The 20,887-nt window shown below is 40.4% G+C and overlaps 1 protein-coding gene across 5 annotated transcripts in view; it reads left to right on the top strand.

Annotated features, from left to right (window-relative positions):
* The window catches only part of ARHGEF28 (Rho guanine nucleotide exchange factor 28), a 314,548-nt gene that overhangs the window by 137,302 nt on the left and 156,359 nt on the right, over positions 1 to 20,887 (top strand). For all 5 annotated transcript variants that reach the window (XM_016953152.4, XM_001151367.8, XM_001151239.8 and 2 more), the window contains exons 5-7: positions 9,922 to 10,105; positions 12,532 to 12,712; positions 16,710 to 16,779. In XM_016953152.4, coding sequence (XP_016808641.3) covers positions 9,922 to 10,105; positions 12,532 to 12,712; positions 16,710 to 16,779 — 435 coding nt within the window. The remainder of the gene's footprint in view (positions 1 to 9,921; positions 10,106 to 12,531; positions 12,713 to 16,709; positions 16,780 to 20,887) is intronic.

Below are 20,887 nucleotides of genomic sequence, written 5' to 3'. Positions count from 1 at the left end.
ACATACCACATATCTATTTAGTGACTGTTTATTGTAGTTTTTTGTATTAAAAAGATCAGACAAATGTGTAAAACTGCTTAGTCCCCCCAATACTGGCTTTTATAGTTCTTGACAGCCCTGTCCCATTTGTTATTTTCATTACAGCCCCCTGGCAATCCCAGGTAGTAGGCCGGGCAGTTATCATGTCCGTTTTACAGATCAAGCAACTTGAAACTTGAGAATTAAATGGCTTTCCATTTCATTCTAGCTGTTAGCTGGAGGCTTGCTATGTGTTCAAATCCAGAGCTTTGAATCCTTGGTCTCCCCATCTTTGCACCAGACAGTGTTGTATCTGGATTCTTAATATCTTATACTGGTGGCTACATGCATAATTTAGTTTGGAAATATCCTCAGAATGTGAAGGTCAAAAATTGAGTTGCTATCTTGAAATTCTGATGAACTTTTCAAAGTTGCAACTGATTTAGTATTCGTTCCACAAGCTAAAATAAAGTATATCTTGCCAATATGAGATGCAAAATCCAGGAAGTACATTCCAGTGTTATACAGCACTATGTGAATTTTCTGGAATGAATGTGTGTGTGATGGGTGTTTTCCCAAATTATTTTCAGGTGATCTTCAGCCGGAGGTGGTTGTAATATGATTGTCTCAACTGTGCTGAAGCAGAAAACAAGTTTTAGGGAGGAAAAACCTGCCATTATGCTTGTTTCAGTCCTCCTCCTCTACCTTTTGGGCTTATGATCCAGCCATGCCAACCATGTTGGTCTTGCGCTCTGTGGAATGTCCTGATTTCATGTCTTTCTTATGAGTGTGTTTGTATTTGCAGTTCCTATCCTGGGCTCACCAACCTCAGATCTCCTGTTTACAAAAGGCTGATTTGTTTATCTACATGCCAGAGCTCTGAGTAGGCTGTGTAAATGGAAGATGCTCTAAGGCACAACCCCTTTCTCATTCTTATTGAGAATCCTGAAAACATCTTAAAGATTGTGTATGATACCCATGCCGAATTCTCTCTTCTACTCTCTATGTAAATTTTTAATAATTTTTTTCATTGGACTTTTTGTTCATCATTTTTGGCATTTTATAAATATCTGTAAATTTTCATATCATGATACATGATGTAGGTTGAATTAATTTAACATGCAGATTTGTTTTCTTGTAGTCCAGACAGTTTCCTTACTTCTATTCACATTCTTTGTGTCTAGAACTACAAACAATGAACTAAGCCTAGAGCTGTAGTTCATCACATAGTGATTTCATGGGCCAGATATTTATAGACAGTCCCTGATTTATGATGGTTTGATTTATGATTTTGATTTTATCATTGTGTGAAAGGTGATGGTGTGAAAGCAATATACATTCAGTAGAAAGTGTACTTCAAATTTTGAATTTTGACCTTTTCCTGGGCTAGGCCATATGCAGTGTGATACTCTTGTGATGCTGGACAGTAACGGTGAGCCACGGCTCCCAGTCAGCCAGCCACACAATCACAAGAGTAATCAGTCAATACTCCACAGTGCATTGTGTGGCCAGTGGTTTTTGGATATTGTGTTTTGTGTTTGGCCATCCCATCATATCTACAAAACACCTATTTTCAACTTACACTATTTTCTACTTATGACTGCTTTATTGAGATATAATTCCATCGTAAGTCAAAGAGTATCTGTATTTTATTCTGAACAAAAGTAAGCTAGCTGTATTTTTCTCAAGGGCAGGGACCACCACACTCATCTTTGTATCCACAGGGCCTGGCAGATAATAATGGTCTCATTCAATGTTTGTCTACTAAATGACTTAGATGAACAAATTGAGACCTACATGAATACATATGTGGCTTTGGAAATCAGAATAAAACTTATTTTAATGAGTTGAATTTAATGTGAATTAAAAAAAAAATTAGTCTTCTAAAAACGTATTGTGGGCTGGGCGCGGTGGCTCACGCCTGTAATCCCAGCACTTTGGGAGGCCGAGGTGGGCGGATCACAAGGTCAGGAGATCGAGACCATCTTGGCTAACACGGTGAAACCCCATCTCTACTAAAAATACAAAAAATTAGCCGGGCGCGGTGGCGGGCGCCTGTAGTCCCAGCTACTTGGGAGGCTGAGGCAGGAGAATGGCGTGAACCTGGGAGGCGGAGCTTGCAGTGAGCCGAGACTGTGTGCCACTGCAATCCGGCCTGGGCTAAAGAGCAGGACTCCGTCTCAAAAAAAAAAAAAAAAAAAAAAACCAAAAAACAAAACAAAACAAAACAAAAACGTATTGTGTTGCATACATTTCAATGGCTCCACTCGGGTGTTGTGAAACATTACTTAGCCCTAAAAAATATAAGTACTTCTGAATTAACGTGTATTGAAAAATATTATTTGCTTTTAGATTATTGTATCCATCACATTTTTGCTTTAATATTTTGCTAAATGTTTAAGCTCTTTCCTGGTTTAGCAGTAAGTAATGTAGGTTAAAAATAACTTGTAAAACTCACAGAAAACTCTTTTTGTTGTTCTTTGGTAAAATCTTATACCTAATAGATCTTAATTAAGAGCTGACTGGGTAGGCTGTGTTATAAAAGGAAGATATAGGTTTGTATTTTGCTAACCACTTATTAATTTAAATTAGCAGATCCCAACTCTGGCTTTGCATTGGAATCACTTGAGAATATTTGGAAAAGTGTGATGACTTGGCCCTGCCCCAGAAGTTCTGATTTAATTTTTCTGGAGAGGGCCTTAAACATCAGTCTTATTAAAAAATAATAAAATAAGTTAAATAATTAACCAAGGTCTCCAGAACTCACAATCACTGCTAGAGGAAATGTAAGTTATTACAACCATTTTTGGAAAACACAGCAGCATTATCTAATACATTTAGAGAAACTAATATCTCATAGCAAATCTGTTCCATAGCAATTCCATTCCTATCTATAAACCCTAGCAAGAAAACATGCTGATATGGTTTGGCTGTGTCCCCACCCAAATCTCACCTTGAATTGTAACTCCCACAATTCCTACATGTCATGGGAGAAACTGGTGTGAGGTGATTGAATTATCGGGGTGGGTCTTTCCTGTACTATACTCATGATAGTGAATGAGTCTCATGAGATCTGATGGTTTTTAAAATGGGAGTTTCCCTGCACAAGCTCTCTCTCTTGCCGCCACCATGTAAGAAGTGCCTTTTGCCTTCTGCTGTGATTGTGAGGCCTCCCTAGCCACATGGAATTGTAAGTCCATTAAATCACTTCCTTTTGTAAATTGCCCAGTCTCAGGTATGTCTTTATCAGCAGCATGAAAATGGATTAATACAGTAAATTGGTACCACTAGAGTGGGGTGCTGCTGAACAGATACCTGAAAATGTGGAAGCAACTTTGGAACTGGGTAACAGGCAGGTGTTGGAACAATTTGGAGGGCTCGGAAGAAGACAGGAAAATGTGCAAAAGTTTGGAACTTCCTAGAAACTTGTTGAATGGCTTTGCCCAAAATGATTATAGCAATATGGACAATAAATTCCAGGCTGAGGTAGTCTCAGATGGAAATGAGGAACTTGTTGAGAACTGGAGCGAAGGTTACGTTTTAGCAAAGAGACTGACAGCATTTTGCTCCTGTGCTAGAGATTCGTGGAATTTTGAAGTTGAGAGCCATGATTTAGGGCATCTGGCGGAATAAATTTCTAAGCAGCAAAGCCTTCAAGAAGTGACTTGGGTGCTGTTAAAGGCATTCAGTTTTATAAGGGAAGCAGAGCATAAAAGTTTGGAAAATTTTCGGCCTGACAATGCAATAGAAAAGAAAATCCCATTTTCTGAGGAGAAATTCAAGCTGGCTGCAGAAATTTGTATAAGTAATGAAGAACTGAATATTAATCCCCAAGACAATGGGGAAAATGTCTCCAGGGCATGTCAGAGGGCTTCATGGGAGCCCCTCCCATTACAGGCCCAGAGGCCTAGGGAGGAAATGGTTTCATGGGCTGGGCCCAGGGTCCCCATGTTGTGCAGCCTAGGGACTTGGTGCCTGGCATCCCAGCTGCTCCAGCCGTAGCTGAAAGGAACCAACACAGAACTCAGGCCATGGCTTCTGAGGGTGCAAACCTCAAGCCTTGGCAGCCTCCACATGGTGTTGAACCTGCAAGTGCACAGAAGTCAAGAATTGAGGTTTGGGAACCTAGATTTCAAAGAATGTATGGAAATGCCTGTATGTCCATGGCAAAAGTTTGCTGCAGGGGTGGGGCTTTCATGGAGAACCTCTGCTAGGGTAGTGTGGAAGGGAAATGTGAGGTGGGACCCCCCACACAGATTTCCTACTGGGACACTGCCTAGTGGAGCTGTGAGAAGAGGGCCACAATCTTCCAGACCCCAGAATGGTAGATCCACTGACAGCTTGCGCTGTGTGCCTGGAAAAGCCACAGACACTCAATACCAGCCCATGAAAGCAGCTGGGAGGGAGGCTTTACCCTGCAAAGCCACAGGGGCAGAGCTGCCCAAGACCATGGGAAACCACCTCTTGCATCAGTGTGACCTGGATATGAGACATGGAGTCAAAGGAGATCATTTTTGGAGCTTTAAGATTTGACTGCTCCACTGAATTTCAGACTTGCGTAGGGCCTGTAGCCTCTTTGTTTTGGCCAATTTTTCCCATTTGGAGTGAGTGTATTTACCCAGTGCCTGTAACCCCATTGTATCTAGGAAGTAACTAGCTTGCTTTTGATTTTACAGGCTCATAGGCAGAAGGGGCTTGCCTTGTCTCAGATGAGACTTTTGACTGTGGACTTTTGAGTTAATGCTGAAATGAGTTAAGACTTTGAGGGACCATTGGGAAGGCATGATTGGGTTTAAAATGTAATTTGGGAGGGGCCAGGGGAAGAATGATATGATTTGGCTGTGTCCTCACCCAAATCTCATCTTGAATTATAACTCCCACAATTCCCATGTATCATGGGAGGAACCTGGTAAGAGGTGATTGAATTATGGGGATGGGTCTTTCCTGCACTGTTCTCATGATAGTGAATGAGGCTCACGAGATCTGATAGTTTTCAAGATGGGAGTTTCCCTGCACAAGCTCCCTCTTGCCGCTGCCATGTAAGAAGTGCCTTTTGCCTTCCACCATGATTGTGAGGCCTCCCTAGCCATGTGGAACTGTAAGTCCACTAAACCTCTTTCTTTTGTAAATTGCCCAGTCTCAGGTATGTCTTTATCAGCAGCATGAAAATGGACTAATACACACACAAATATCAGAAAAAATATTTTACCCTGTGTCTGTATGTGTATATATATATGTATATATATATATATATATGTGTGTGAGAGAGAGGCAGAGGGAGACAGAGACAGAAAAACAGAGAGATACACTCATACCAATGGACCTCAGGAGTGCAAATACCCCTCCTCCTTTCCTAGTCACATTCTTCTCTTTTTCCTAACAGGTATTGTGCTGACTTTTATACTAGCCATTTCCTTGCTTTTCTTTACAGTGTTACAACGTATGTATATATGCCTAAGTAATAATTTTAACTTTTACTCTTCTTGAACTTCATATTAATTGAAACATATCCTGTGTATTTTGTGACTTGATTTTTCCCTTTTGACATTATATTCATTACTTCCTTCTGTGTTAATCTGTAATTCATTTTGATTGTTAGAATATTGTTGTATGATTGCACTGCAATTTATTCCATTGATGAACATTAAGATTACTTTGAATTTTGACCATTTATATTTTTTGCATGGTTTCTTGCTAGGGTTTATAGGTAGGAATGGAACTGTTGCGGACTGGATTTGCGTTAGTTTCTCTGACTTTATTAGATAATGTTCCTGTGTTTTCCAAAGGGGTTGTAACAGTTTACATTTCCTCTAGCAGTGATTGTGAGTTCTGGAGACCTTGGTTAATTATTTAACCTATTTTATTATTTTTTAATAGACATTTTAAGAACAGGTTTAGGTTCATGGCAAAATTGAGTGGAAGATACAGATATTTCCCATATATTCCCTGCCCCTACACATGCACAGCCTCCCCTATTATCAATACGCCCCACAGAGTGGCACATTTGGTTATGATCGATTAGCCTACATTTGAGAGGTTAATTTATTCTTTAATCTTCCAAGCTAAGCCTTTGGCTAATTGAAAGGTATGGCCAGATCTTGTGTGGATATGGTAATGGTTCTAAATTGACCAGTAACAAAACCACTTTCCTTTAGTAACACTTAAACTGTCTGACCTTCCTTGCCCTTGTGCTTCAGATGCCTGGAAGCTTTGACCTGTGCTGTTTTTGCAGATAGTAACCATAGAGTTAGGACAGGATTGAATACTCTTAGGAACCTTGGATCTTTATTGTGACAGACTCATTTCATGGGCAAAGAAACTGATGCCCGGCAGAGTGAGAAGCACAAACTCTGCACTCCCTTCCTATCTGGGGCAGATGGACTCCTGTTATGCAGTAAGGAATGGCTTATTGAATGGCACAGCCTGTTCAGTTCCTTTTTGTGTCTTGGTTTTCATGCTCTCATGATGTTATAGGTCGTACCTTTTAATGTTTGCCATTACAGCAATTATTAGTAATTCTGCATTGGTTACATTAGTTCAAATAACTCCTGGCACCAACCAAACAGGAAGAGACATTTATTTAGTTTAAGAAATTATTTTAAACACTCCCACCTCTGCCAAATTGTATAACCTCTTTCCACAGTTTGTTTTGCTGGCTGCCGTTAAGAAATCTGAAACTCTGTAACAGGCAGAATTATTTATATATGTCATGATGCTTCCTATTTCAAGCTGTTTGCCTCGCTCTGCACTCTGAACTTTCATACTGAATGAGAAAGCTCTCTCTTACAACATTTTGGTCAGTTTTTATTTGTTTTCTTTAAACATCAGAAGATTCTCTCTTCGCCTGCCTTACCTCCTCCCTGGGAAGCGGGTAGATTCTCAGAAAGAGAGGCAACAGTGAGCCATTCAGGCCTGCGTGTTTACTGTTCTCTCTCATTGAACAAGATGTGAGGATGGAGCCAGAAGGAGAGAAGAGGGAGCTGGATTAGCAGAACAAGTTTGGAGAGCTCTCCTGGTAGAGGAAACAGATCTGCCCACACTCACACTGTTGGTCAGGTTGAATACAGTGAAATACACTCCAGGTTCAATGGTATTTAGGGCATTGCACCAGACATGGCAGAAAGTGTTACTTAAATTGATACCATGCTTTCCTTTACCAATGGTATAATTTGAAAAGGGAGCACAAAAGGTTTAGATGTTCCCTTTTGATCATTTTTTTGGGAGGGGAAAGAAAATTACAATCCATACAACTATGGAATATTTCTCACTATATTCAGATTAGGAAATATGTCTTAGAAATTCCATCCGGGCTGGGTGTGGTGGCTCATGCCTGTAATCCCAGCACTTTGGGAGGCCAAGGCGAGTGGATCACCTGAGGTCAGGAGTTCAAGACCAGACTGGCATGGCCAACATGGTGAAAACCTGTGTCTACTAAAAATACAAAAATTAGCTGGGGTTGATGGCGCGCACCTGTAATCCTAGCTACTCAGGAGGCTGAGGCAGGAGAATCACTTGAAACTGGGAGGCAGAGGTTGCAGTGAGCCAAGATTGCACCACCGCACTCCAGCCTGGGCAACAGAGTGAGACTCCATCTCAAAAAAAAAAAAAGGAGAGAAATTCCATCTTAGTATGCCTGGTTAATATCTCATGCTGACAGGTTTTCCTGTGTTGGGGAGTACACATGCACATATGTGTGCATATGTATATTTGTTACCTGATCTTAACAAGTCTATTCCTGGTTATTATTTAAAAAGGAAGAAAAATACAAATATTATCCAACATTTTACATACCCTGCTGGGAATCTAAAAACAAAAACCTCACTTTTTATTCAAAGGAGTATAATGGTCAAAAGTTAAAGGATAAAATAGTCAAAGATAAGTTCTCTAATAGCTAAGATAGTTTTTAAATTTTCATAAAGCTGAAGATATCAAGTATATTAAACAAATATCTGGCAGGAGTGTATTGCCTTGTCTGTTTTTAGATATTTTGGTATTTTGAATGTTATTTTACTGAGGGGATGTGTTCCATGTCACACAGATGATTGATAGAGCAAATATACTGGTAAGTTGGTGGCATTTCACTGTGATGAGTTCATTTACATATTTTAAGTATAATGCCTTACATTCATTGATCTAGCTATCTATATCTCTATAGATATAGATATATAAATAATTAAAAATGTAAACTAAGCCTTTTATTTGCATTCATTTATGGTGGAGTGTTTCCTTCTAATTGTTTCAAATTAGAGCTTTGTAGAAACCTGGCTTCCCAAATATCATCATTACCACAGCCTGCAGGTAGGACAAAGCTGAGTTTATTGCCTACTATGGTATGGGAGAACACCACCTCCACAGGGCCTTAGAGGTGTCTTGAAGGGGGAGCTGTGAGGTGAGGTGAGAATTTATTGAGAACTTGAAGTTTGGCTTAATGAGGGTCTTTTTTTTGAGACAGGGCCTCACTTTATGGCCCAGGTTGGAGTGCAGTGGTGCAATCTCCACTCACTGCAACCTCTGCCTCCTGGGCTCAAGCAATCCTCCCACCTCAGCCTGCTGATTAGCTGGGACCCCAGGCGAGTGCCACCATGCCTGTTTAATTTTTGTATTTTTTGTGGACAGTGGGTTTTCCCACATTCACCAGGCTGGTCTTGAGCTCCTAGGCTCAAGTGATCCTCCCGCGTTGGCCTCCCAAAGTGCTGGGATTAAGGCATTAGCCACCACGCCTGGCCTTATAAGGGTTTTTAGTGTTGGGGATGGTGGTGGGTGGGGCATGTTGGACAGGAAAGGAGCTTGATCAGGACTCGGGAAGGATCATAATGTAGTTAGGATTGCTTTTAGGGTTCAAACTGCCTTTTATTGGTTTCTACTGAACAGTTGGTTAGTCTTGCGGAAGGTTCCTATAATGAGCAATCATTCATTTGCCTGGGCAAGTGGCTCCTGGAATAGTAAAATTGTGCTAATGAAGATAATGGAATAGTAAGATAGTGTTAATATGGACAGGAAACTGTGGAGAAGTAGGTCATTTTGTTCTCAGTGTCCATTTTACAGTGAAGAATTCAGTGTACAGACTATTCAAACTAAGTAATTTAAATACACACAAACCGTAGAGATTTTAACAGCCAATTGTCATTCAACTCCTCAAATGCTAAATGGCTTTCATTTGCCAGATACTATGCTAGGTATTAGGAATAAAATACCTCAAGGACCCCTCCGCCTGGAAGATGACAACAGAGAGTGGCAAACACCACAGTGGAGCTGATGCCCACGGACCGACCAAGGGCCCTCTGTGCAGGGGCCTTACAGGTCGAGCCTCCTGAGCAGAGCAACGGGGTGGCTTTGGCAATATTGACATAATCTCAGGGATTTAGTAGATGGGTAAAAGCACTGCTGTGAAGTTTGAGAATGACCCATATGAAGCCATTTCTCTTGCGGCTTCTTATCAGGGGAGGAGCAGCTCTGAGGACAAAGGGTGGAAACGGAGGTCCCTCTACAGTCTTGGCCTCTGAGAGCCTCCCTGCCTGAGCAGCAGGATCTCCTCAAGGAACTCTTTGCATATCAACAAGTGTCTGTTTCCAAAGGATGGTCCTTTCCTAGAACCTGCTTCCCTAGATGACTGCACTGCATGTCTAGTGAAAGATGACGTGAATGTGTAGTGCAATGGGTGGAAAGAACACTCTACCTGTGCTCAGCGGACCTGGCCCCAGCACCTACTGCCTACCTGGGCATTCACAAAAATCTTGAACTCTCCAAATTTGTAAAATGAGATACAGTGATTGGGTGCCATTGTTAATTTCTTCCAACTCTGACGTTCTTATTATGTCTAAATACACTGTCCCTTTGATAAAATGTGTAAAACAAACTTTGTAAATGGAGGAACTAATATGGTATGTGTTTTTTCCTCTTCAGTATCTTCTCACAGAGAATCTCTTCTACACCTGGCTATGAGATGGGGCCTGGCTAAACTTTCCCAGTTCTTCTTGTGTCTCCCGGGGGGAGTCCAGGCCTTGGCTTTACCCAACGAAGAGGGTGCCACACCATTAGACTTAGCTTTACGTGAAGGACACTCCAAGCTGGTGGAAGACGTCACAAAGTGAGTTTAGCTACTTGATAGTCTCTCTCTTATTTGTATAAAGTCGGCCAAGCATTATAGAAAAATGGAAATAACCAAACCACAAGCTAATGTTGGTTTATGTTTTACTGTTAGCTCTCATGCATATATATAGATCATATAAACAGATATACTGGTATAATTGGTATTAATGTTTCATGAGGGTGAGATAGGAAAAAGGTCTCAAAAGGCTCTGAAAGGAGTGATAATGAAAAAAAATTGGGGAAACACTAGCATTTAGATTTCAGCTTAAATGTCAACCCCTTCTGTGTTATTCTCTTTGATGATTATGATTAATTCAGAATGTTAAATATGAGTAACATTATGACTAATTCACAATATTATAATTATATGTGTGGTCATTTGTTTCATATATATCTCTTAATCATTTGAGGTCTGGGACTATTTCTGTTTTACCCATTGCAATGCTCTAGTACAACGTCCAGCACATAATATTTGTTGAAAGGATATAAATTTTTTTTTGAATCAATGAATAACAGACAAATGCTATGGTATGATTTAGTCAATTTGGTGGTCATTATGGTCTAATGAAATAATGTAAAGGAAATAATTTGTAAACTATAATGTTCTCTGTGTTAATGAGGGTATCAACACTTCCAGTGAATAATGAGTGTATTGTTGGTTACTTAGAAAGGTTCAGGTCAGCCATTATTCTTAGCTTATGAAAGAAGGATTCATATATAGTGATTTTTTTGACTTAACGTGGTAAAAAACCAAAGTATAAATGGGAAAGTACGTTGAAAATTACAACATGCTACATAAATATTAACCATTGTTAGAGTAAATGCTACATAAATATTAAATATTATTAGAGAATTATTATGTGGCATGTTCAAATGGACTGGCTTTTCTTGTTTGGCTCATGGAACTCAATGTAATTAATTTATAGTTATGTAGTACATAAGTGGGCATTAGAGTAGAAATCAGAGCTTTTGGTTTATTTTTGTTTCTCATTTGATCAAATGACCATCAGCCAAGGGGCAAGCCTATCTGGAGGGAATTGTCCTTTTCCTTGTTTTAACATGACCCCACTTCCTTGGCTAAAAAGGGCAAGGCAAGAACACTTCCTTTGACTCATTCATCGTGAACAATTCTGTGTTCTACTGAGGTCCTAGAGGCACACTTCATCTGTTGGTAGCTTTGTATCTTTCTACTGTGTCCAAGACGAGAAGATACGTGTTTTAAATGTTTCCAGGTCTAATAAATCCATTCATGGATGGGATTAGAAGTAGAGTGTAAGCTAAGTTCTGGTGATATGATGATAGAGCTTCCATATTCTAAATTAACAACAATGACCTTATTGCTCAGGTTCAGAGACCATTCATCTCAGTGGCTTGTTATTGGCATGGGGAGTTGTTTTCTGGAAACTTCTGGAGTCCTTGCCAGTAATGAGTGTCAAGAGTTTGGAGAGGTCCCCTAAGACTTAGAGTAAAACTGTTCTTTAAGGATCTCTTTTTGTCACTCCATCTGATGGAGATAACATTTCCTTCATTGGAAATATACTATATTTTTGTAAAGCAAACATTCATTAACAAAATTAGGTCATGTTAAAAGAGGAAAGGGGCATAGAGCTAGTTCTGTGAATTGAGGAATCTGGGAACAATCTGGTGGGATGTGACATGCTGAGGTATGCTGTAACCCAAGAACATTAATATTTCCCCTTGAGGTTTCTTTACTGTTACTATTACAGGACCTTATAAGCCATCCAGAATATTGCGATACTAACCATGAAGCCTGCATGTAATTTACAAATGTACAAATGTTCTCAGCCAAGATATAACAGAAAATAAGTGTATATTCAAGAATTTAGGTTGGAAATGTCATTCCTTTGTGTGTGAGTGTGTTCAGAAATACAACATGATCAAATTTGTGCATGTTTTAATTTGCATAAGAAAGAATTTACAACAGTGGTACCATGTGTTATGAATATCTCACTTATTTATGACATCCAAACCTCACCATGTTCCCTGGAGATCATATCTGTTTTCCACAGTAATCACCTAATAAACCACTGGCTGCCAGCTAATTTGTTCTACTACAGGTAGCCCCATTAAAGTGAGAGGCATCTTTTCAGATTAAAAGGAGAATGAAATGTTGAGGTAAAGTACTATGTTTAAAATTCAGTACTGTTTCATTCTTTATGTAAACCTTTAAAGTACGTAGTATATGTCAATGGTTTTCAATAGACTTCTTCTCTAGGTGGAAAAAGAAAGATGGCTTTATTAGTATCTGTTTTTATGATCTTATGTATTTATTGCACATAGGTGACTTTCAAGGATCATTTTGCCAGTTGGATTTGTAAGATCAGGGGCAGTGATCCTAAGGGCTGGGATCCTGGGGCTGGTGTCTTTGAAGCTCTGTGTGGGTTTTGATTTGTGTTGTTTCAGTTTTCAGGGCAGATGGTCCCCAAGCTTCTCCCGAGTGCAACTCAGTGAAGAAGCCTCCTTGCATTACATTCACTCATCAGAAACGCTGACCCTGACCCTGAACCACACAGCCGAGCATTTGTTGGAGGCAGATATTAAACTCTTCCGGAAATACTTTTGGGATAGAGCCTTTCTTGTCAAGGTTTGTACATAGTGATTCTAGCATGTGATAATGCATGCTTCAGAGAATGCAGGCATCAATTTCTTATTATGAGAGCGGTGTTTTTTGGGGGTAGGACTTTTTTTTAATGAAACCTTGGGGGACATGAAATTGGAAACTGCATTAGATCAGTAGAATGAAGACTATTATATATTTTATAGGAGTTTGTATAATATTTTCATTTTCTTTTCTGAGCCAGTCTTTTCCATAGTTGGGTTTTAATACTTTAATATTGGATATTTTCATTAATTTATTGATTGTATTATAATTATTATCTAAAGCAGTTACATTTAGGGCTATCTTACATGTATAATATCTACTCCCAGATTATCATATTGCTCAAATGTAGTTAAGCATTTGTTCCAGTGCAGAATCCAGTACAGAATGCAGTACAGACTCTGCTTGAATGGAAACAGGTAAAATCCTAGTTCTTTTCCAAAGAGGCTTTCACCTTCCCATCATGGTCCAAACCCCACCTTTGGGTGCTATCATAGCATGCCCATCTCAGGGTTTAAAACATTTCAACTTTATCTCTCTTTTTTTTTTTTTTTTGGTAGACTTTGAAAGAATATTAAGAATATTTCCATCTTTTAATTATGATTAATCAAGGTGTTATTTTGAGTAAGGCTTGAATAAGGCTTGAGTCAATCTAGTTGGCAGTGCTCCGGGGTCTATTGAACACACTAACCAGATCCTATGGCCTCCTGTGTTCTCAAGCACATTCCTTCACAAGACACAGGTCTCATGACTATTTAGGCTTTACAGAGTAAAAAGTCAGCTTAGAAAACCAATATTATCATTGGCCACAGTTTCAGCTTTTGTAGAATATTTGCTTCATATAATTGAAATAATGAGTTAGCCAAAAACATTATGTATCAAACAAAGATTATTATTGGCTTACTCCATATAGAGTTTTATTTAAACAGTTAAAATAAAACGTGGTCTTCAGAGTATGATCTTTCTCTCTTTGCTGGGTTTTAGGGAATTTGGTGTGTAATTTTCTGACATACAGCATCACATACAGTATATACAGAATGAGGGTCTTCTTTTAAGGATGCTTGTCATTTAAAACTGCTCAAGCCGGCTGGGCATGGTGGCTCACACCTGTAATCCTGGCACTTTGGCACTTTGGGTAGCCGAGGTGGGTGGATCATGAGGTCAGGAGATCGAGACCATCCTGGCCAACATGGTGAAACATCGTCTCTACTAAAAATACAAAAATTAGCTGGGCACAGTGGTATGCGCCTGTAGTCCTAGCTACTTGGGAGGCTGAGGCAGGAGAACTGCTTGAACCCGGGAGGCGGAGGTTGCGGTGAGCCGAGATCGCACCACTGCGCTCCAGCCTGGTGACAGAGCGAGACTCCGTCTAAAAAAAAAAAAAAAAAAAAAAAATGCTACTCAAGCCTTCATCCATCACTGTGGTTTCTCACCAAAGCACCCAGTGGTGGTTATTCTGGCTGGGCAGACGGTTGGTTTTGCCAGCATCAGTTCTATGGGGGCAGAGCTCAGCCCAGTGCTTTTCCTCAGAAGAGATGCTCAGACAGCGGCATAGCACTTGGTGACTATCCTGAAAAGAACGGAACAAACTCTATTGAACATTTGCTTCATTATAAAATCTTCTAAAGTCTTAGGCTAGATTTGTGATTTCTCATGTACATTTGAGATAATACTGATGACCTTGGGGAAGATTTATGATGAGTAAATCTAGATACCTCAATAATTTATTGTAGTGGACTTTATAATCACAAAGGCCAAATGGAGATGGCTCTCCAGTTTCTATGAGATTTTCATCTTATGAAAAACACTTGATACAAGAATCAGTTAGAGTGGAATGGCCTTATGTTCCAAGTTTCCACATCCCTCTTTTTCCTTCCTTTCTTGAGGTGTATGGCTGATTTGAGCAGAGAGACCGAGAAGGAAGGGCTGAGAGATTCTTTATGGCTTCCAAAGACCTTAATTCTTACTTGCCTGACAAAGTGATTCTATTGTATTCTTATCTAAATTTTTTGTGATGCATATTACTTGGTTAGATATTATTTTAAATATAAGCAGGTGGTAATTATTTTATAGGTTGTCCACACTGAAGCTTTACAACTTTGGATGATAAATATTATGAGATTACATATAGATTTTGTATAAAAAGTATTCATGCTTTATGGAATCTTATCTAAAAGTCCGTTTTTATATGACAGCTATAGATGGGGACTTTGATTTGAGTGACTGATCTGTACTCACTGAACTACAGCCCGTACTCAGTCTTCTCCAAGGAGACATGTTTAGTCTCTGAGTTTGGGCATTGCTTAGTTATCTGTAGTCCTGTAGAACAATGACAGTAAAACCTTGCTGTGGAAACCTGAGTTTGCTTTACAATATATAAGAGCTCTCCAGGTGAACCCAGTCAGAAGCCATACTTTCAGAGTTGTAAAGGGTTCATACTTTCACACTACATTTCAATTGACAGTGATGGCCTGACAGTTTCTAATAAATATTAAATGTTAAAATGGAAGGTGGTGCGAAATATCCAAACTGTAAAGACAGAATATTAGGAAATTAAATAATAGGCAAACTCGTAGCCGTATCTTTTAATCACTTTTTAGTTATTTCCTCATAACAATCCAAATGCTGATAATTTCACTCTACAGCTTGGCTAAAATTAATAAGCAACTAGGAAATTTAAGTTTTTAAAGGTATATTCAAAATTACTTCTAAGGATAAAAATTAAGTTTGAATATATTCTATTTTCAAGAGAAAATAGCATTTCCTTATTTCAAGTTTTGTTGTTTAATCAGAAACCAGCATTGCCTTGATGTTCTTTTCTCACATAGCCTTGGCGACTCTCACTCTCTTCATTGAAAGACGGGGGGTCAGGGCTAAGGTTCAGCCCAGGTAGACACATGGGGCAGGTGGCTGGCTGTCTTAGACCTTGAGCCTGTGTGGTGACCCCTCCTCCATCCTTGGGTGCTCATGTGGCCATCTCATCACTACCCCTTATATGGACCTGCCCTGGTCCAGCCACTCATTCCATGGTGGGCCTCAGAAGAGAACACAGTGTCCTGGAAGTGGGGCTGGGGTGAATTTACAGCCCATGGAGGGTGGGCAACCAGGCACTTGTTGCTCCCTGCCTGTTTGTGGTTTGCTGAATTGTATATATTTTTATATTCCTTTTACTGCAGCTGCAGGGCATTGTTCCTAAGTAGTCAAAGAATGAAGCACCCAATCTATGGGGCTTAATGACACGCCCAAGGGGATAAGGGACCTATGTCAGTTATGTGATTACCTGCCCAAGTATACTGATGATTGATTTCAGAACCTGTGCTGGGGGTGTCTTGGGCTAGCTTACTATTCAGCACATCAATGCATAATTCTGTGTTTCTTCACATTTTCACTGGCTGTGGGGAATCTGTCAAAAGAAAATTCGGATGGTCCCAAGAGGGCAACTTTTCGCTAAAGCCTTTTGGAAGGCTCATCAACTTAGTTTCACCCAGGGCCAGCCTGCACCAGCGTGTGCCAACCTGCAGCTCAGGGCCCATGGTCATCCAGGATCTTCCTTGTGATCACGGTCCTAGCCCCTCACCTGGTCCTCTGAGATTCCTGTGTCTTAGGATGTGGATTTGGTCTGCTCCAGGTGGCAGATGCACAGGCCAGAAGCCCTTCTTTCTGGCGTCAAGATTTTCGGTTCTCTTTCTGGTACATGCATGATATTCCTGAGAACCTTCTGCTTGGTGTGACCTGCAGAAGCAATAAAAGATTAGTGGCAGGGACAGTTTTGGCCCCTGCCTTGGAGTTTCTCCTGACTTTGCTCGCCCTCCTGCTGGGGTGCTGGCTATATGTTCTCCCAGTGGCTTCACCCACCCACTATTTCCCAACCTCGTAGCTCTGAGATCATTGATAGTGACTTTTGCCTCTTTGCTGTATATCTGGAACCTCAAATGGTTTTCTGTGCTTTTTTGTTTTTTTTTTTCCCCCCATTGTTTCCTAGGCCTTTGAGCAAGAAGCCAGGCCAGAGGAAAGAACAGCTATGCCCTCCAGCGGTGCAGAAACTGAAGAAGGTACGCATGCTCCTTTCCCACTTATGGCAGCCACAGAGTGCTCTGGACAAACAAGCTAACCAGTCCGTTGAAGTGTGTGGTGAAGCCGGCCAGGAATCAAGGGGCTCAGAGGCAAGATCAGGGGTGTGGGATACAGCAAAGCCCCTGGGTCCTCGGACAGCATCAAATGAAGTATACTGTTTGTTTCCACTCTCCATTTAACTGGAATGTCCTGAGTGCTGTTTGCCGGGACCTGGGCCAGGTCCTCTCGCATTCCTGATCTTCAGGATGCTCTCTTGACATTCTGATTGTTCTCCTCATTCAGCTTGTTCATTCATTGAGTCCTTCATTCCATCATTTGTTCTTTAGTTTCTTCCACCTTTGTGGATCTCCTACTTTTTGCTAAGCAAGGATACTCTGGAAGTCATGAAGGAGTTTTTGTCATCACGAGGGTCGGGGGGCACCACTGGCATTTAGAATTGAGGCATCAGGGCTGCTGGATGTTCCTCAAGGTACAGAACAGCCCTGTGCAACTAAGAGTTGTCCTGTACAGCTGTTTACAGTCCTGATGGTGATTCAGAGACGGCATGTGTGATTCTACTTGTGGTGGAAGTTCATAAAAGAAGATATATTTTTTATAATACATCGTTCCTACTCTATTCCACAACGTGCCACATGGAATCATTCTGATGCCCCACTTGTGCATAATACCTAGCTCATATGCAGGAAAATCATCATTCCTCATTTTCCTCAACTTGACAGTTTATCTATGCATGCAATTCTTACTTCATTTGAGGTTACTTCTGCTTTTCCATATGCAAATTAATTTTGGTCTTTTAGTAAGTTGTGGTAATAAACAGAAGTTTTCATTCTAGGAAGCATATTTTTGCATATTCCTGTATTTCTTGTCTGGAATAGATCCTGATTTTGTGTTTTCAAAACCCGGTGGTTGCAAAAATCTAACCACATTATTGCGTCTCCTAGGGTATTTAGGGTAAAGGTTCTATGCATTGAAATACATATTATCTTCTTATCAGTTACTCTCCATTTGCTTCATATTTTAGTTAGGATATTATATTGATTTTTATTTTTAATTAGACATGAAGATAAGGTTATATGTATCTAGGGGGTAGAGTTATGTGATCTACTAACTCAATTTCAAGATAGTGAAGGAAGCAACACAAAATACCTGTTAATGTAAAGGGCATAGGTCTGATAGGGTTGAGAACCACCAAGCTTGATGCTGGGGCTAGGGAGGAAAAATATGACAAGGCCCTTGTTCCTAAGCCACCAATGTTAATAGCTGGTCAATACTTTTGATTCTGCTTTTAACTGGCCTCACAGAAGAGTTGGATTCTAGGTATTTGTCAGGTACTATGATCTTAAACTCTTTACCTGCGTGTTTGTTAAAAAAAAAAAAAAAAAAAAGTAGTCTTGGCTGGGCACGGTGGCTCACACCTGTAATCCCAGCACTTTGGGAGGCCGAGGTGGGTGGATCACCTGAGGTCGGGGGTTCGAGACCAGCCTGACCAACATGGCGAAACCCCGTCTTTACTAAAAATACAAAAATCAGCCAGGTGTGGTGGTGTGCACCTGTAATGCCAGCTACTCGGGAGGCTGAGACAAGAGAATTGCTTGAACCTGGGAGGCGAGGTTGCAGTGAGCTGAGATTGCGCCACTGCATTCCAGCCTGGGTGACACAGTGAGACTCCATCTCAAAAACAAAACAAAACAAAACAAAACAAAAAAAACTAGTCTTAGAGAAGGCGTATTTCTGGTGAGTTGCTGAGTCTGTGTGGCCCATCCCGACTGCATATGTTCCTGGGTTAAGCCCGAGCAGCTGAGCCTCCTCCTCAGACTGCACCTGCTTGGAGCCCAAGGGAATTGCCTTTACTGTTCTCCCCTGTGGGTGACACTCGCTACTGGCTGTGTTGACGGAGCCACTCTTTACCCTGCTGCCCAAGAAGGTGGTGGGCTACTTTGTGCTTTCTCCTTGAAGACCTGTAGGAGAAAGCTCTTTCTGGTTTTGTATTGGGAACACAGCTTCACCTGAGTGCCTGGCTCAGCTCACTTTTACTGCTGTACCTGTAGCCGATCAGGTTTCTTACTTCTAGCTTTCTGACAAACTTGGAGCTAAGTTTCTGGGCACTTGATTACAAGGGCCTATGGCAATGCTGACTGCATTTTTTGTATTAAGTTGTTGCTTATTTAAGCCTCTGCCCTTACTTTTTCTTTTTTAAAATCAACTTCTGATTTTAAAAAATCCTCTTGCAAATTTTTCCTCTCTTGTATTCTACGTTCAAATTAATTTAGAACACTGAGGTCTAAAGGAGTATTTTAATTCCAAGTTGTTCTTAAGGGGCTTACAGTTTGAGGTTGGGGCAGAAAAACAAGCTCTCATGGCACAGTGTGATAATTGCTACAGGAGTTATTTGCAAGTAGCTCTGTGTATTAGCATGCTGTAGACTGTGACAGTGGAGCGGTCAGGGAAAGCTTCCTGGAAGAAGTGGCCCTGGAGCTGTGATCTAATGGAGGGAAGGGAATTCTACATGCAATACAAAGTCCTGAGCCAAATGACGTACTGGGGAAAATGCAGCTCATTTTGAAGCCCTGGAATATAGTGTGTGTGTGTGTGTGTGTGTGTGTGTGTGTGTGTGTGTTTGTGCTTCTGTATGGAAGTGGCAGTGATGCCAAGAACATAGGCTTAAGAAGTAGGCAGATTGGCATGGCTGTACATGAGGCAAGTTGTTAGAATTCTACCCTGACAGCTCTGTAAAGTTCACTTTGGTGGGAGTATGGGGAATGGATGGTAGAGGCCTAGTGGAAGATGGGGACCAGCCATGGGGCTGCTGAAAGCAACGCAGAAGAGAATCTGCCCTACAGCAGTGTGACAAGATGGGAGAGTTGAGGACACATGAGTGAGGTCCTGAAAGTGTAGGATCTGATTGGCTGTCAGTGGTAAGGGAGAAGGACGGTGTCTCCATTCCTGGGGTGTAGCACTGGGTGGGATGGGCCTTCCAGGAAGCAGAATTATGACAAAATATATGTTCAGTTTTAGACAAGTTGAATTTGACAGGTGTTTGGGGCAGCCAAGTTAATATACGTGGCTGCCAGTTTGACTGAAATTAACCAATAAGCACAAGAATTTGGACAGAAATCCAAGCCCTCTGACTCCAAATAATTAATAGGTATACTTTAGAGCCCTTGAATCTAGACAATGCTTTTGTATTTGTCTACCCTTGAAAGAATACTAGAAACTGTATGCATATTCCAGCAGAGGGCAATATTCAACTAAAGTGGAAGCATTCAATTAGTTTTTGTCCATTCATGAGTCTGGAGGAGACTCAACTGAAAGAACAAAACATTTTGAGCATAAGAGCTTCCTCTTAAAAAAAAAAAAAAAACCCTAAAGCAAACTTCCTCTTTCAAATCTATTAGAAGATTCTTAGTAGATTATGCTTTTCTGTCCCCTCTGGGACAATGTGTAGTAGGGGGGAAACTCTAAGCTTATATCTGTAGCTGCTATTAATTAAAAGACTATAATAATTCTAGCCTGGACATTAACTTTGCTGTCTCTGTGAGCGTGATAAATGGTTTTATTATTGCCTATGATCCAGTTATGTTTCTATAGTTTTATGATTCTAGTTGTACTCCCAGAATAATGGCACATTATTTCAAATGAATGGCCAAAAAGTCTTCTTATTTTAATATGCTCATATTAATAAGCTAATTATTAGTATTAATAAAAAACCTGGCTCCATATTTTCCCCTTGCCTTCTTATCCTTATTTGATCTCTCTGTCCTAGGATTTCCTAAAGAGCATTGTACAGAACACTGATCTTGGAAGCTATTTTGAAAAATAAGGATTCTTTGGCCAAATAAGTAGAAAATGTTGTACAGTAGTTCCCTCTTATCTTTGGGGGATAAGTTCCAAGATCTCTAGTGGATACCTGCAACCCTGGATAATACTGAACCTTATATATACTATGCTTTTTTTCTATACATACACACCTATGATAAAGTTTAATTTATAAATTAGGCATAGTAAAGGTTAACAATGATAACTAATAATAAAGTAGAACAATTATAACAATATGCAAGTATCACTACTCTTGTGCTTTGGGGTCAT

This window comes from Pan troglodytes, chromosome 4, assembly GCF_028858775.2.
Source record: "Pan troglodytes isolate AG18354 chromosome 4, NHGRI_mPanTro3-v2.0_pri, whole genome shotgun sequence".
Classification (NCBI taxonomy): domain Eukaryota; kingdom Metazoa; phylum Chordata; class Mammalia; order Primates; family Hominidae; genus Pan; species Pan troglodytes.
This window is presented reverse-complemented; position numbering and strand designations above follow the sequence as displayed.